Below are 17,418 nucleotides of genomic sequence, written 5' to 3' on the forward strand. Positions count from 1 at the left end.
TCCTTCTGCCTGCTGCTCTGCCTACTTGTGCTCTCTCTATCTCTCTGTCAAATAAATAAAATTTTTTTAAAAAATGCAAAGAATCTAAAATAATTAAAAAAGCTCTTGGAAAAGAACAAAGTTGAGGATTTTACTACCTGACTTCAAGATGTACTATAAATGTGCATTAATTAGTGTGGTAGTAAAAAAAAAAAAATAGACAAATAGACCAATGACTACACAGTGAAAGTCCAGAAAGAAACCTACACTTACGTAGCCAATTTATTTTTTATTAAGACACTAATAAAAATCAATGAAGGAAGGAAAATCTTTTTAACAAATAATGATGCAAAAAACTGGACAAACATATAGGGGGAAATGGACCTTAATCTCTTTACACCACAATCAAAATTAATTTGAGATGAAATATGGTCCTAAAAATGAAAGCTGAATATTAAAAAGCTTCTTCCAGAAAACAATATCTTCATGACCATGGAGTAGGCAAAGATTACTCATATAGGAATTTTGAAAAAAATGATAAATTTTCCTTTAAGGAAACTAATCCTCTCATCATCAAAAGATTTCATTTTCATTAAGAAAATAACAAGATAAGTCTCATATGGGAAGAAAATATTCACAATACCTACTTCTAACAAAAGACTCTTAAATATATAAAGAATTCTATTCAGGCTTAGGCATTAATTTAGTTCTGTAACCTTAAATATTTAAAATCTTCAAACTGACAGTTTCTTACCTGTAAAACATAAGAGTTGGGCTAGAGTACCACAGCAGACTTTTTCTAAAATTCTATGTTTTTTTTGAACCCACAGGAAGTTAATTCATACAAATTACATAAAGGGTGGTGGCAAGGAATATGAACAAAGATAGTTTTGGTAATTGACAATAGCCCTTAAGTACTTCTGGGTATGGAGATTTATATTAAAGTAGAAACTCTGAATATTTACTTACAAAGAAAAAGTATACAAGAATCTCCTACAAGGATAGGAAAACCATAATTAAGGATATTTTATGAATGTCATAGTAATGAGAATATAAAATGCTTATTAACCTATTGTGCCTATCCTTGTATTTGTCAGTAGATACTTGGGTATGTTAGTACAGTGACATAATAAAACATTTTAAAAAGAGAAAAATATAGTGCTTATTTTAAGAAGGAATTTGATACCATCAAACAAATCACTTAATATGTACTACACAATACTTTTTTTAAAAAATTAACATATAATGTATTATTAGCCCCAGGGGTACAGGTGTGTGAATTGTCAGGCTTACACACTTCACAGCACTCACCATAGCACATACCCTCCCCAATGTCCATCACCCAACCACCCTCTCCCTACCCCTCTGCCCACTGCAACCCACAATACTACCTTTTTATAACTAAATATAATATTTAAAGTTTGTAGCATACCTTTTGTGTTCTTTATAAAAGCCAGTAGTGTTTCTCTTGAAAGCAGAAAATTTTATTAGGCCTTTTTAAAACCCATTATAAATTGTATAATTTTTGGTCTACTTTCAGGTGAAACTTAGGTTATTTATTAAAGTAATGATTTCATATAAGAAAATAAAAATGTTTTTACAGTTCTCTACCATTATGTTCTATTATTTTTTTGCATCTCTATTAGTTATTGCTCCTTATTGTTTCTGATATCACTTGTTGAAACAAATTATCAGAACCCTTGTCATAACATGAGACTACAAAAGTAGTTTTCACAGGGGGAAGAAAAACCTTTCTAAATTTTCAGGAATAGGAATTATCTACAAAGTGTTAGCAAAATTCATCTCATTTATTATCATTTCATTTTCAGGTTTAACTGAGCTAAATGACAGTCCAGTTTCCCTGGAACTTGAGCGCTGCAAGTCTCCCACTTCAGGTAAACATGAATGGTAACTTTCAGTCTTCTGGTAATTCACTGCAGTAATCTACTGCTTTATTTTCATAATTCTTACTATGTGAAATTCATAATTTTAGTCATTGTAATGTAGTTTCTGAAATTTAATCATAAACAAATTTGATTCCAAAATCAATTAGAAATAAATGTCTTTAAACATATTTTTGGCCTTCCAAATAATTAAGACCAGAGGTATGAATGTAGTACTTCTAAAGACATTTTAAAGGAAGGTTTTTTTATGGATAAATAATGTGAAGTAAAAATTGGCAATGATACACAGAAACTCTTTCCTCTTATAGCTAGAGTTGAATTAAGTGGGAAATAAATACTGTAGGTGCAGAGAATATGATACCATTGGACCTTGGTTCATACCTCTGGATCACAGTTTGAAAACATGTATATTCATTGAAAAAAAAAAGAAAAAATGATAACATGCTGGAACTAAAGCATCAAGATAAAACATGAGCCCACTAAAATATATAAAAAATGTGAGTATAAATATTCCTAGGAATAAGTCTTTAAGGTATGAAAAAAAAATGTTAGTAGTAGAAATTGTAGGGGGGTAGGATTATGAACAATTAGCTTATTTTTTAAAATTTATGTATCTGATTTTTCTCTAATGCATATATAGTAACATGTAAATTTTTAAGCACCAAAAATATTAGGTATATCTGTGATAATGAGCTACAGATATGTTTTCATAGAGTATTGAAAATTGTTTAACTTCACACAAATGTATAAAACTTTAATACTTTAAAAAGGAATTAATTTTAACTTTTATAAATTCATTTAGAACTGTGACATTTCTTCAGTTTTCTGTCTTAGGAATTGTTGGTTGTTTATCCTTATTCCTCAGGAATGTAGGCTAAGTAGAATCTAGTTGTGTCCATGAAAATTTTTGTTTTTATCGTATCTATTTAATCTTTATTTTACTGCTTTTATTTTAAACATGATCACATACATTACCCTTTCTTTTGTATTTCTATTGGCACCATCCTAACATAGGCATTTATTATTCCACATTTAGAGTATTACAAAAATGTTCAACAGATGTCTCTGCTATCCATCTCTCATTCATAATTCATTTTGCACATCATGTAACAAAATTAATCTCCTTAAAATATTACCTTGACATTTTCTAATGTTCAATATAAGATTCGATTCAATTTTCTACATCATTTAAATAACTTCACTTTAAATTATCATCCATAATTCGAATTTTAATAGTAATATAGGGTTCAAATGTCAAAAAGAAATGGAATTTAAATTCCATTTAAATTTCCCTCCCAGATGCCTCCCATTCATCCTCATACATTGTCTCTATCCTTTTGAAAAATAAAGTTATTTTCTTATTTATTCTTTTAGTTTGTGATTGTAAACAAATCAAAAAGACATTCTTTTTTACTTCCTGTTTTACACACAAGTAGTATATGCATTTCACTATACTTTGCTTATTTCAGTTTACTATGTATCTTTTCTTTCCATTTGATTACATAAAGTAATCATTATACTTGTATGATACTTCATTGCAGGCATGTACTATAATTTATATAGTCATTTCACCAATTAAAGGACACTTAGTTCGCTATCAAATTTATGTCATGCCAAACAATGCTGCTATGACTAATCTTGGTACATTCTTCATTTTAAATGTGTACAGGTATAAGATAAATTCCTAAATTTGGAGCTGCTGAGTCAAAGGGTATATGTCTGTCTAACCTTTATAAATTCTTCCAATTTTCTCTCCCTTTATTAATAACATCAATAAACCAATGTTTATTGGTTATCATTTTTTCAAATTTTGTAAGTCTGTTAGGAAAAAAGGATTTGTCAATGTAGTTTCAATTTATCTCTCACATTGAGTGATATTGAATACGTTTTCAATTGTTTAAGAACTCATTAAATATTTTTTCTCTAAATCATCTATTCATACAATTTACCCATGATCTATAGGGTTGTTTTCCCCTTTCATATCAATTTGTAATTTTACAAATTAAAATTAACCTTTTATGACATGAGATCCAAATATTTTTCTTAACTTTGCTTGTGTTATCTCTTGTCTTAAAAGTTTTCTGCATTCAGACATTTCTTTTAAGGATTTTCTTTATGCCCAACAATTTAAATACTATTGGAGTTAACTATATCTTATTATTTTTTTTCTTTTTTACAAACCCTTGTGTCGAGGGCTGACTTTCAATAGATTGCAGCGAGGGAGCTGCTCTGCTACGTATGAAACCCCCGACCCAGAAGCAGGTCGTCTATGAATCGTTTAGCACCAGCTAACTATATCTTAAAGTTTTGGTAGAATTTTCCCATCAAGTCATTTAACCTTTATAATTAGTTATTTTTTATGTTCATATTATCTGTAAAGAAAACTTTTCATTAAAAAAGTTCCATTATGGAAATTTTCTAACAATGTTCAATGTAACATACGCAAAGAGATTGTGGTACTATCTTTCTTTTAGGCTAGTTAATAGTCAATCTATTTTTCTGGGTTGGTTTTTTTTTTTTTTTTTTAAACCTAAACACAAGGTTTTTTGGTTGTGTTTTGTTTGTTTCTTATTATTTCTTTTCAGTGTTCCAGAATTCATTGTTTATGCACCACACCCAGTGCTCCACGCAATACGTGCCCTTCATAGTACCCACCACCAGGCTCATCCAAGCTCCCCCCGCCCCAAACCCTGTTTGTTTCTCAGAGTCCACAGTCTCTCATGGTTTGTAAATGCAAGTTTTACTGGGTTTGGGGGTTTTAACTTAACTTCTGCTTTTAATTAGTTCCATCCTCTGCTTCCCTTTATTATTCACTTAATAGATGCTTAATTCCTTTATTTCTCTTGCTTTATTTCTCTTACTTTTTTTACTTGGAATTTTTTTGTGTATCTTGGTCTTACGTCATTGGGAGTAAACTTTTTTTTTTTTGATAAATTTTTTTTTTAAACATATATTTTTATCCCCAGGGGTACATGTCTGTGAATTGCCAGGTTTACACATTTCACAGCACTCACCATAACACATACCCTCCCCAATGTCCATAACCCCACCCCCCCTCTCCCAACCCGCCTCCCCCAGCAACCCTCAGTTTGTTTTGTGAGATTAAGAGTCATTTATGGTTTGTCTCCCTCCCAATCCCATCTTGTTTCATTTACTCTTCTCCTACCCCCTTAACCCCCCATGTTGCATCTCCTCTCCCTCATATCAGGGAGATCATATGATAGTTGTCTTTCTCCGATTGGCTTATTTCGCTAAGCATGATACCCTCTAGTTCCATCCACATCATCGCAAATGGCAAGATTTCATTTCTTTTGATGGCTGCATAGTATTCCATTGTGTGTATACACCACATCTTCTTTATCCATTCGTCTGTTGATGGACATCTAGGTTCTTTCCATAGTTTGGCTATTGTAGACATTGCTGCTATAAACATTCGGGTGCACGTGCCCCTTCGGATCACTACGTTTGTATCTTTAGGGTAAATACCCAGTAGTGCAATTGCTGGGTCATAGGTAGTTCTATTTTCAACATTTTGAGGAAACTCCATGCTGTTTTCCAGAGTGGTTGCACCAGCTTGCATTCCCACCAACAGTGTAGGAGGGTTCCCCTTTCTCCGCATCCTCGCCAGCATCTCTCATTTCCTGACTTGTTAATTTTAGCCATTCTGACTGGTGTGAGATGATATCTCATTGTGGTTTTGATTTGTATTTCCCTGATGCCGAGTGATATGGAGCACTTTTTCATGTGTCTGTTGGCCATCTGGATGTCTTCTTTGCAGAAATCTCTGTTCATGTCTTCTGCCCATTTCTTGATTGGATTATTTGTTCTTTGGGTGTTGAGTTTGCTAAGTTCTTTATAGATTTTGGACACTAGCCCTTTATCTGATAGGTCGTTTGCAAATATCTTCTCCCATTCTGTCAGTTGTCTTTTGGTTTTGTTAACTGTTTCCTTTGCTGTGCAAAAGCTTTTGATCTTGATAAAATCCCAATAGTTCATTTTTGCCCTAGCTTCCCTTGCCTTTGGCGATGTTCCTAGGAAGATGTTGCTGCGGCTGAGGTCGAAGAGGTTGCTGCCTGTATTCTCCTCAAGGATTTTGATGGATTCCTTTCTCACATTGAGGTCTTTCATCCATTTTGAGTCTATTTTCGTGTGTGGTGTAAGGAAATGATCCAATTTCATTTTTCTGCATGTGGCTGTCCCATTTTCCCAACACCATTTATTGAAGAGGCTTTTTTCCATTGGACATTCTTTTCTGCTTTGTTGAAGATGAGTTGACCATGGAGTTGAGGGTCTATTTCTGGGCTCTCTATTCTGTTCCATTGATCTATGTGTCTGTTTTTGTGCCAGTACCATGCTGTCTTGATGACGATAGGATTGTAATAGAGCTTGAAGTCCGGAATTGTGATGCCACCAACTTTGGCTTTCTTTTTCAATATTCCTTTGGCTATTCGAGGTCTTTTCTGGTTCCATATAAATTTTAGGATTATTTGTTCCATTTCTTTGAAAAAAATGGATGGTACTTTGATAGGAATTGCATTAAATGTGTAGATTCCTTTAGGTAGCAGAGACATTTTCACAATATTTATTCTTCCAATCCAGGAGCATGGAACATTTTTCCATTTCTTTGTGTCTTCCTCAACTTCTTTCATGAGTACTTTATAGTTTTCTGAGTATAGATTCTTAGCCTCTTTGGTTAGGTTTATTCCTAGGTATCTTATAGTTTTGGGTGCAATTGTAAATGGGATTGACTCCTTAATTTCTCTTTCTTCTGTCTTGTTGTTGGTGTAGAGAAATGCAACTGATTTCTGTGCATTGATTTTATATCCTGACACTTTACTGAATTCCTGTACAAGTTCTAGCAGTTTTGCAGTGGTGTCTTTTGGGTTTTCCACATATAGTATCATATCATCTGCAAAGAGTGATAGTTTGACTTCTTCTTTGCCAATTTGGATGCCTTTAATTTCCTTTTGTTGTCTGATTGCTGAGGCTAGGACTTCTAGTACTATGTTGAATAACAGTGGTGATAATGGACATCTCTGCCGTGTTCCTGACCTTAGCAGAAAAGCTTTCAGTTTTTCTCCATTGAGAATGATATTTGCGGTGGGTTTTTCATAGATGGCTTTGATAATATTGAGGTATGTGGCCTCTATCCCTACACTTTGAAGAGTTTTGATCAGGAAGGGATGCTGTACTTTGTCAAATGCTTTTTCAGCATCTATTGAGAGTATCATATGGTTCTTGTTCTTTCTTTTATTAATGTGTTTTATCACATTGATTGATTTGCGGATGTTGAACCAACCTTGCAGCCCTGGAATAAATCCCACTTGGTCGTGGTGAATAATCCTTTTAATGTACTGTTGAATCCGATTGGCTAGTATTTTAGTGAGAATTTTTGCATCTGTGTTCTTCAAGGATATTGGTCTGTAGTTCTCTTTTTTGATGGGATCCTTGTCTGGTTTTGGGCTCAAGGTGATGCTGGCCTCATAAAATGAGTTTGGAAGTTTTCCTTCCATTTCTATTTTTTGGAACAGTTTCAGGAGAATAGGAATTAGTTCTTCCTTAAATGTTTGGTAGAATTCCCCCGGGAAGCCGTCTAGCCCTGGGCTTTTGTTTGTTTGGAGATTTTTGATGACTGTTTCAATCTCCTTACTGGTTATGGGTCTGTTCAGGCTTTCTATTTCTCCCTGGTTCAGTTGTGGTAGTTTATGTGTCTCTAGGAATGCATCCATTTCTTCCAGATTGTCAAATTTGTTGGCGTAGAGTTGCTTATACTATGTTCTTATAATTGTCTGTATTTCTTTGGTGTTCGTTGTGATCTCTCCTCTTTCATTCATGATTTTATTGATTTGGGTCCTTTCTCTTTTCTTTTTGGTAAGTCTGGCCAGGGGTTTATCAATCTTATTAATTCTTCCAAAGAACCAGCTCCTAGTTTCGTTGATTTGTTCTATTGTTTTTTTGGTTTCTATTTCATTGATTTCTGCTCTGATCTTTATGATTTCTCTTCTCCTGCTGGGTTTAGGCTTTCTTTCTTGTTCTTTCTCCAGCTCCTTTAGGTGTAGGGTTAGGTTGTATACCTGAGACCTTTCTTGTTTCTTGAGAAAGGCTTGTACCGCTATATATTTTCCTCTCAGGACTGCCTTTGTTGTGTCCCACAGATTTTGAAGCATTGTATTTTCATTAACATTTGTTTCCATGAATTTTTTCAATTCTTCTTTAATTTCCTGGTTGACCCATTCATTCTTTAGAAGGATGCTGTTTAGTCTCCATGTATTTGGGTTCTTTCCAAATTTCCTCTTGTGATTGAGTTCTAGCTTCAGAGCATTGTGGTCTGAAAATATGCAGGGAATGATCCCAATCTTTTGATACCGGTTGAGACCTGATTTAGGAACGAGGATGTGATCTATTCTGGAGAATGTTCCATGTGCACTAGAGAAGAATGTGTATTCTGTTGCTTTGGGATGAAATGTTCTGAATATATCTGTGATATCCATCTGGTCCAGTGTGTCATTTAAGGCCTTTATTTCCTTGTTGATCTTTTGCTTGGATGATCTGTCCATTTCAGTGAGGGGAGTGTTAAAGTCCCCTACTATTATTGTATGATTGTTGATATGTTTCTTTGATTTTGTTATTAATAGGTTTATATAGTTGGCTGCTCCCACGTTAGGAGTATAGATATTTAAAATTGTTAGATCTTCTTGTTGTACAGATCCTTTGAGTATGATATAGTGTCCTTCCTCATCTCTTATTATAGTCTTTGGCTTAAAATCTAATTGATCTGATAGAAGGATTGCCACTCCTGCTTTCTTCTGATGTCCATAAGCATGGTAAATTCTTTTCCACCCCCTCACTTTAAATCTGAAGGTGTCTTTGGGTTTAAAATGAGTTTCTTGTAGGCAACATATAGATGGGTTTTGTTTTTTTTATCCATTGATACCCTGTGACTTTTGATTGGGGCATTTAGCCCATTAACATTCAGGGTAACTATTGAGAGATATGAATTTAGTGCCATTGTATTGCCTGTAAGGTGACTGTTATTGTATATTGTTTCTGTTCCTTTCTGATCTACTACTTTTAGGCTCTCCTTTGCTTAGAGGACCCCTTTCAATATTTCCTGTAGAGCTGGTTTGGTGTTTGCAAATTCTTTCAGTTTTTGTTTGTCCTGGAAGCTTTTAATCTCTCCTTCTATTTTCAATGATAGCCTAGCTGGATATAGTATTCTTGGCTGCATGTTTTTCTCGTTTAGTGCTCTGAATATATCATGCCAGCTCTTTCTTGCCTGCCAGGTCTCTGTGGATAAGTCTGCTGCCAATCTAATATTTTTACCATTGTATGTTACAGACTTCTTTTCCTGGGCTCCTTTCAGGATTTGCTCTTTGTCACTAAGACTTGTAAATTTGACTATTAGGTGACGGGGTGTGGACCTATTCTTATTGATTTTGAGGGGGGTTCTCTGAACCTCCTGGATTTTGATGCTTGTTCCCTTTGCCGTATTGGGGAAATTCTCTCCAATAATTCTCTCCAATATACCTTCTGCTTCCCTCTTTCTTCTTCTTCTGGAATCCCAATTATTCTAATGTTGTTTCATCTTATGGTGTCACTTATCTCTCAAATTCTCTCCTCGTGGTCCAGTAGCTGTTTGTACCTCTTTTGCTCAGCTTCTTTATTCTCTGTCATTTGGTCTTCTATATCGCTAATTCTTTCTTCTGCCTCATTTATCCTAGCAGTGAGAGCCTCCATTGTTGATTGCACCTCATTAATAGTTTTTTTGATTTTAACTTGGTTAGATTTTAGTTCTTTTTTTTTCTCCAGAAAGGGTTTTTATATCTCCCGAGAGGGTTTCTCTAATATATTCCATGCCTTTTTTGAGCCCGGCTAGAACCTTGAGAATCATCATTCTGAACTCTAGATCTGACATATTACCAATGTCTGTATTGATTAGGTCCCTAGCCTTTGGTACTGCCTCTTGCTCTTTTTTTTGTGGTGAATTTTTCCACCTTGTCATTTTGTCCAGATAAGAGTATATGAAGGACAAAGTAAAATACTAAAAGTGTGGCAACAACCCCAGGAAAATATGCTTTAACCAAATCAGAAGAGATCCCAAATCGTGAAGGGGGAGAAATGGGATAAAAAGAGGTTCAGAAAGAAAAAAAAAATGAAACAATTAAAAGAAGAAAACGAATAAAGAAAAAATATAAAAAGGAAAAAAAAAATATATATATATATATTAGATAAACTAGTTAAAAAACGTTAAAAAAGAAAAGGGTAAAAGTTAAAAAAAAATTAGCAGAAGAAGAGAAAAAAATTGAAAAAGAAAAAAAAATTAACTGCAAGCCTAAGATTCATGGGGAGAAAGCCGTGAGTTCTGTGCTTTGCTTTTTCCTCCTCTGGAATTCTGCTGCTCTCCTTGGTATTGAAACTGCACTCCTTGGTAGGTGAACTTGGTCCTGGCTGGATTTCTTGTTGATCTTTTGGGGGAGGGGCCTGTTCTGGTGATTCTCAAGTGTCTGCCGCAGGCAGAGTTGCACCGCCATTACCAGGGGCCGGGCTGAGTAATCCGCTCGGGTTTGCTTTCAGGAGCTTTTGTTCCCTGAGCACTTTCTGTAGAGTTCCGGAGGGCGGGAATGAAAATGGCGGCCTCCCAGTCTCCAGCCCAGAGAAGCCAAGAGCCCAGGGCCCCTCGCCTCAGTGTGCCCTCAGAAAACAGCGCCCAATTACTCCGGTCACCCTGGCCTCCGTCCCCGCTCCGAGCTGACTGAGCCTGCGACCGGTTCAAGGTAACCCCGAGCTTAGAGCTCCCTCCTCGGCTCTGTCTCTATAGTCGGCTTCCCCCTTCTAATACCTGTAAGCTCTGCAACACTCAGACACCCCCGATCCTTCTGTGACCCTGCGGGACCTGAGGCCACGCTGACCCCACACAGGCTTCACCCCGGTTAAGCCTCTGGAGCGATGTCCCTCAGTGGAACAGACTTTAAAAGTCCTGATTTTGTGCTCCGTTGCTCCACCGCTTGCCGGGAGCCGGCCCCTCCCCCCGCGGTCTATCTTCCCGTCGCTTTGGATTCACTTTCCGCCAGTCCTACCTTTCAGAAAGTGGTTGATTTTCTGTTTCTAGAATTGCTGTTCTTCTTTCTTCGATCTCCCATTGGATTTGTAGGTGTTTGCAATCTTTAGATAAGCTATCTAGCTGATCTCCCGCTACCTGAAGTCGTCTCAGCCTACTACTTCTCCGCCATCTTGACTCCTCCCAGGAGTAAACTTTTTAAACTGAGGTACAATATGGAATGTCTCTAGAACCTCAGAAATATCCCTCATGCCTCTCAGCCACTTATTCCTACAAAGGTACCTACTATTTTGACTTTTAACTATAGATCTCTTTTGTGGGGTTTAGATTCTCATATGAATGAAAACATGCATTATTTACTTCTTTTGTTTCTTGCTAATTTTGCTCAGCCTTATCTATATGATATTCAGTTACATTGGTGAATGATTTGTATTGCTGTGTGATATTCCTTTGTATGTATATCTGTGCATTTTATTGTTGCTGCACATTAGGTGGTTTATAGTTTGAGGCTATTTTAAGAAAAGCTGTTATGACCAATCTTGTAAAATGTTTAATGAAATATAAACTCATTTTTGTTTCACATGTATCTGGGAGTGAATTTAGGGGGTCCAAAGGTATGTCTATATTTAACTTCAGTAAATACAACTGAGTTTTTCAAAATGGTTGCACCAATTTTACTTCCATTAGCAGTGCATTAAAGCTTTACTTGTTCCAAATACATCTTTTCTGTCAGTAAAATTTTTAGTTTTCTTTTTAGAGGTCTTATATACATTTCATTGGTGTTATTCCTTGGCATTTTGTGTTTTTAGATGCTGTCAATTAATTTTTTTCTTTTTGTTTGTGGCTGGAATATAAAAATACAACTAATTTTTGTATATTGACCTCATATCCAGAAAACTTCATAAATTCCAATAATCTGTAAATTCTTTTGGACTCTCTATCCAATTATACCCAGTATTAAAATGACAGTTCTGTTTCCTATTTCTAAAGGAAGAGTTTAACTAGGACCTCCAATACAATGTTGAATATATGTGGTGTTAGCAAACATCTCTTCTTTCTTCCCAATCTCAGGGATAAGGCAGTATCATAACTAATTATGATAATTATTGTAGGTTTTTATTAGACATCTTGCTTTTGGCCTTCTGCTTCTGATGTTTCTTTTTTTCATTAATGTTAGAGCAAATCTGGAAATATCACCACCACACTTGTTTTGCAAGATAGAGTCAGGACTCCACATGCAATAAAGTAGATTGTTTCAAAGTAGGAAGGTTTCAACTACTTTGTTAAGTTACTTGAGCCAGAAATGATTGGCTGTGATAAGATTCACTTATCACTTCAGTGCCCTATTTGAAACTGGTTTGCTGGGCAGGGCCCACTCTTCTTTAGTAGTAACCTTAGAATACAAATATTCATAAATGAGGAATGAGAGATTTCTTACTATGGATTTTAAGTCATAGATTTGTTAAAAATTAAAGAAATTTATCCTCATGGGAACAGTGCCATAAAAGTTTATTTTACCTTAAGAAAATTGGAAATGTTATTCACATATTCCATTCATTTCCCATGAAAAAGAAAAATAATTGTATTAAGGGGTCTTTCTAAGCCCACGATGGAGAATGCGCCCAAGGCTATACCTAGAATAGCACAACAACACATATACATAAAACTACATTCTGCAGTCTCTTCCTATTGTAGGTATTACTGTATCTAGATTATCAGGAAAGGTATAGTTAATATACCTTTCCTGATATACCTTATATATACCTTATATAATGCAGATTTTTTAGCCCAACCTCATAAAACTAAAATGTAACTGAAAAAAAAGATTTTAACAGTAGTTTACAAAACTCATGAAGACTATCATCTCTAAAAGTAGAAAAGAATGAAGATATAAACAGTTAAAATGTTTAACTTATGAATGACAAAATCAATAATATATAATTAAGGGAAACTAGAATATATGTAATATACCTAACTTTTGGAAAAACTAAGAAAAGCAACCATGCCTCCTGATGTCTCTTGATTCATACACTAAGAAACAGATCATTAGGTCTGATTAATAATGGCAATTATTATGTTTGTACCTGGGTGTAGCTCCCCTTTTTCATGTATATATAGCATTTAAGAGCCAATACTATTCTTGCCTTCTCTTTTTTTCTTAATGCAGTTTTTCTCAAATGTAAGCCTATATGAGAATCAAGTAAAGAGTTTGTTAAAACACAGAATGCTGACTGTCAGAGATTCTACTTCACCAAGTCTAGAGTAGGGCTTGAAATTTTGCATCTCTAGCAAGTTCCTACGTGATGCTTATGCTTCTGGTCTCTGGACCACTTGAGAATCATGGCTCTGTGAAAATGTTTTTTCAATACTTAACTTTCTCAGTATCTATTTTGTAATCTTAAACCTTCACCCCTTTAAAGTCTGATTAAAATATTGAATTCAAATAGCTCAGCAAAAATGGTTGGTAATTAGGCAAGCCAGATATCGATAATCATTTTATAACTCTGATTTCTGGCATGGATCTCAAACTCCCCTTTAGCCCAATAAACTGCAAGTAAAAAGAGTGAAGTTTAAGACTATTAAACATTTATTTGAAAATAATGAGAGAAAACAGAGTAGGAATTGGGAGTTTAAAGAATTCCAGTGAACTAACCAGAAAGCTGATATTCTTAACTTCCAGGATAATATAACCATTTCATGTTTATTCATTTACCCAACTATTCAACAAGTAATTTCCAGTATCTGCAGTTATGTAGATATTATGTTATCTACTGAGAATAAACTAATGAACAAAATAACATACTCTATGACAGATGGAATAGAGTCTATCTGAAGAAACCAACATTAAACTAATAATTTTACAAATAGTTGTTTTTTCTTAAAGCTATGTAACCCTTTTTCACTCACCATGTAAGGCTGTACAATTTGTATACTACATAAACATCCCAAAGGTATGAGCCTGAACTAATATTCAGCCCTAGCTCCACTTACCTGGAACAGAGCTGCAATCCCTAAAGGAAATAGGCCTTTTGTCTTTGGACAATGAATTGAAAATTAACCAAGACTTCAACTGTAGAGTTATATCTGTCCACAAGATGTACATTTTTTCTAATTTTCTTCCTTTAAGGTATGCCTTTAAAAATAATTTGCTCAAATGAACATTTTTTCTATCTAAGCTAGCAATAGGTTCTAGTACTGCTGTTATCTATATAGCCATCAATCCTCATAATTCTCACTGTCCACAATATACAACAGACTTACTATGCTATCAAGTTCAAGTGAAGACTAAGGTGATAGGAATATGTATCTTTATTAAAATATGTTTATTTAAGTATCTTTAATAAAGATATCTTTATTAAAATATCATAGAGACTAACATCACAAAATACTAACAAAGAACTAACCAGCTCTGTTCTCAATTCTGGGTTAGAACTACATCTTATAGCCTAGCTTGAATGCTCCTTCTATATGGTTCTATATTTCTAGAACCCCACTCCATCTTTCAAAGAAGAAAGCTTCTTTCCTCCAAATAGTCCTCTGTTGGGGCAGTACGAAAATACTCAAATAAAGGCACAAAGTAGAGACCCTTCCAAATAGTTATGAAATTCACCTCCAGAATAAAGCTTCTGAGTTCACTTGGGCTAAGAAAGTAAATGCCAATAGTCTTTTATTCCCTCCCTTTAGGACTTGCTACCAGAACTCCTGAGGCAACACCAGGCTTTTATAGGAATGAAATACCAGCTGTGAGACAGAGGAATCAAATACATCACTTGCCAGGTGAAAGTGAAAATCTCTTTTGAACAAACAAGGTTTTCATGTCTCTACAATTTTCTGGACTTCACAATTTGTCTCAAAAGCTTTATTCTTATTTGTGCTGAAAATACACGTCCCCCATGGTGAATGAAGACAAATTTCCCTGAATCAATTAAAACCACAGACACTGACTTCATAAGACATAAAACAGGAATTCCTAAGGCATCTGTGATTTTGAAGTGTCCTATATAATTTTGATAGTGTTATCTTTCTACTTTAAGCCTGTATACTTTTATCAGACCTATACAAAAATATGGGGGGACAACAGAGAACTTAGGGAAACTTAAGAGCCAAAAAATAGAGTGGTTTTGTAAAAATTCTACTAATTCTTCATTCTTCATAATATAGTTCTATATTATCTAAGGTCACAAACTACTATGATGATCATGGAAACTCCACCAAAGAATTGCCTCAAAGAGGCAATGTTCTCTCAGAAATAGAGAACAGAAAGGAAGGTCTTATAATCTATTTCATGCATAGCCATTGAATATTTGATGCTGTTCAGAGGGACCAAATCAAAATCAAACACAGGTTGTATAGCTCCCTTAAATTAGGCATTCATTACAAAATGGTTGTGACCAGATTTGCAACTTTAAGAATAATTTACCAAAGTTCTAGATCCCAAATAAAGTCAGTAACCAGGGAACTTAAAAATAATTGTAATCCACAGTTTTCCAAACGCTAGTTTCTTTTATTCTTGTGTAATAGAACACCCCTGTGATAGGTCTTTTCTGAGGAGAAAAGTGATGCTCAGAGTACTAAATAAGTAGAGCTAGAATTTCAACTTGGTTACATTGGTTGTAAAACCAATGCTTTTTCCTGGATTTCATTAATAAAAAGAGGAAAAAAAATATAGGAAATGCAAAAAACTAGTCACAGTTGAAATTAAAGGACAGCCAAGCAGTGACAAAGTTACTAAGTTACGAAGAGAATGTTTTAGCAAAGAAATTCAAAAGAATGTAAGAAATATACCTTACATGAAACATTAGAAATATAGTTTACCATTTAAGTTTCAGGAAAAACTGGTTTCAAAAGTAGTTTTTAGTTTTTATAGTTCATAGAATCGCCAAGTGATCACATTTTGAATTTATTAAGCCTTGTTTGCTAAAAATTAAAATCAATGTTGGTATAGTACTTTAAAGCAAAGTGTTTTTCATGTGTATTATTTTACTCAATCCTATAGCAACCCTATAAGGTTAGCGTTGTTCTCCTTTTGCATGGGAGGAGAAATTATGACTAAGGAAAAATTTCATCGTTTGCCCATGGTTACCCTGCTAATAAATGGCTTAGTCTAAATCAATGCAGATCTTCAGACTGCAAGGTCCTTTGATCCCAAGTTATTTGTCCTCCTATTATATATGCTTTAAAAAAAAAAAGTGTGTTGAAGAACGTAGTAATCGCTGGGGGTTTATAATTCAAGGTACACAAGAACAGAAATAAAGTTTCATAGTCATTTAACTCTTGTTCATACATCACTAATAAAAAGTCATTAATTCATTAACATTATCCAGATAGAAACATAGTACTATTTTAATATAGCAAGAAAAGTGGAATCATGACCCTACACATTTTTTTAAGCTGGGCAAATTCAAATAAAGATCCTTCTTTGCCTGACTTTATCATCGTCACTTCATAACAGAAGGGTGGGGGAGGTGGTAATATGGAGGTATGTAGACCTTCCAGGGCTCTACCATGGTATGGCAACTCCAAATTGTGTGTGTGTACTATACCTATATACATACCGGGTACTTTTGTTCTATATTAGTTTCTAACTTAGGGAAGATAGAGACAAATGAAATTCATTACTATGTTCCAACTAGTCAGTAAATGAATCAATACATAGATAAACTTTACAAGCATTTTAATCTAAACTTTTAATTTAGTATTAGATTTATTTATTTTGCAGAAGACATCTAGGCCTACACACATGGTATCTGCTATATCATATATAACATACATATTGTACTCCTTACTGGAAAGGGCATAGATTTGGAGTCAGAAATTTGAACTTACCTGCCATTCCTACCATTATAACTTTAGCCAAGTTTCTCAACCTTAATGGTATACTAATTCCAGAACACAGATTCTCAATAATATATAGTAGTGGTTATTATAAAAATAATAATGGACATCCATGGCCTAAAGAGACTGAATTTGATCTCCTTGATCATTCTAAATTTCTAATACTAGTTGTAGTTTAGCCATAACAAAGTAAAAATCCTTCAGTGGAAATCAAAAAGTCAATCCAGTTGTTTCTAACCAAGAAAGAACTAATCAAAAGCTTTGAATTAGAAGCTTCTAGCCTACCTCTTTATGTTATTTCCCATTAAGGTAGTAAGCCATATTCAGAATGAATCAGGGTTTGTTGTGTTCCTAAAATTTTGATTCAAATGTGGCACCAATGACTTGAGGAGGTTTTTTTTATATGTTATTTTTTAAAATAATTTTACTTAAATTCAAGTTAGCATATAGTATAATATTAGTTTCAGGTGTACAATATAGTGATTCAACGCTTCCATGCAACACTCCATGCTCATCACAAGTACACTCCTTAATCCCCATCACCTGTATAACCCGTTCCCCCACTCATCTCCCTTCTGATAACCATCAGTTTGTTCTCTATTATTCTGATAATTGTTTGAAGCCAATACAACATCCCTCAGA

General features: G+C 34.6%; 1 protein-coding gene across 8 annotated transcripts in view; it reads left to right on the top strand.

Annotated features, from left to right (window-relative positions):
• The window catches only part of STXBP5L (syntaxin binding protein 5 like), a 411,609-nt gene that overhangs the window by 330,737 nt on the left and 63,454 nt on the right, over positions 1–17,418 (top strand). For 6 of the 8 annotated variants that reach the window (XM_032852349.1, XM_032852345.1, XM_032852350.1 and 3 more), the window contains 2 exons: positions 1,809–1,874; positions 14,626–14,718. In XM_032852349.1, coding sequence (XP_032708240.1) covers positions 1,809–1,874; positions 14,626–14,718 — 159 coding nt within the window. The remainder of the gene's footprint in view (positions 1–1,808; positions 1,875–14,625; positions 14,719–17,418) is intronic. The other 2 variants (XM_032852351.1, XM_032852352.1) reach the window with 1 other exon arrangement.

The sequence above is a fragment of the Lontra canadensis genome, unplaced genomic scaffold (genome assembly GCF_010015895.1).
Source record: "Lontra canadensis isolate GAN:19392208 unplaced genomic scaffold, GSC_riverotter_1.0 scaffold6, whole genome shotgun sequence".
NCBI classification, from domain to species: domain Eukaryota; kingdom Metazoa; phylum Chordata; class Mammalia; order Carnivora; family Mustelidae; genus Lontra; species Lontra canadensis.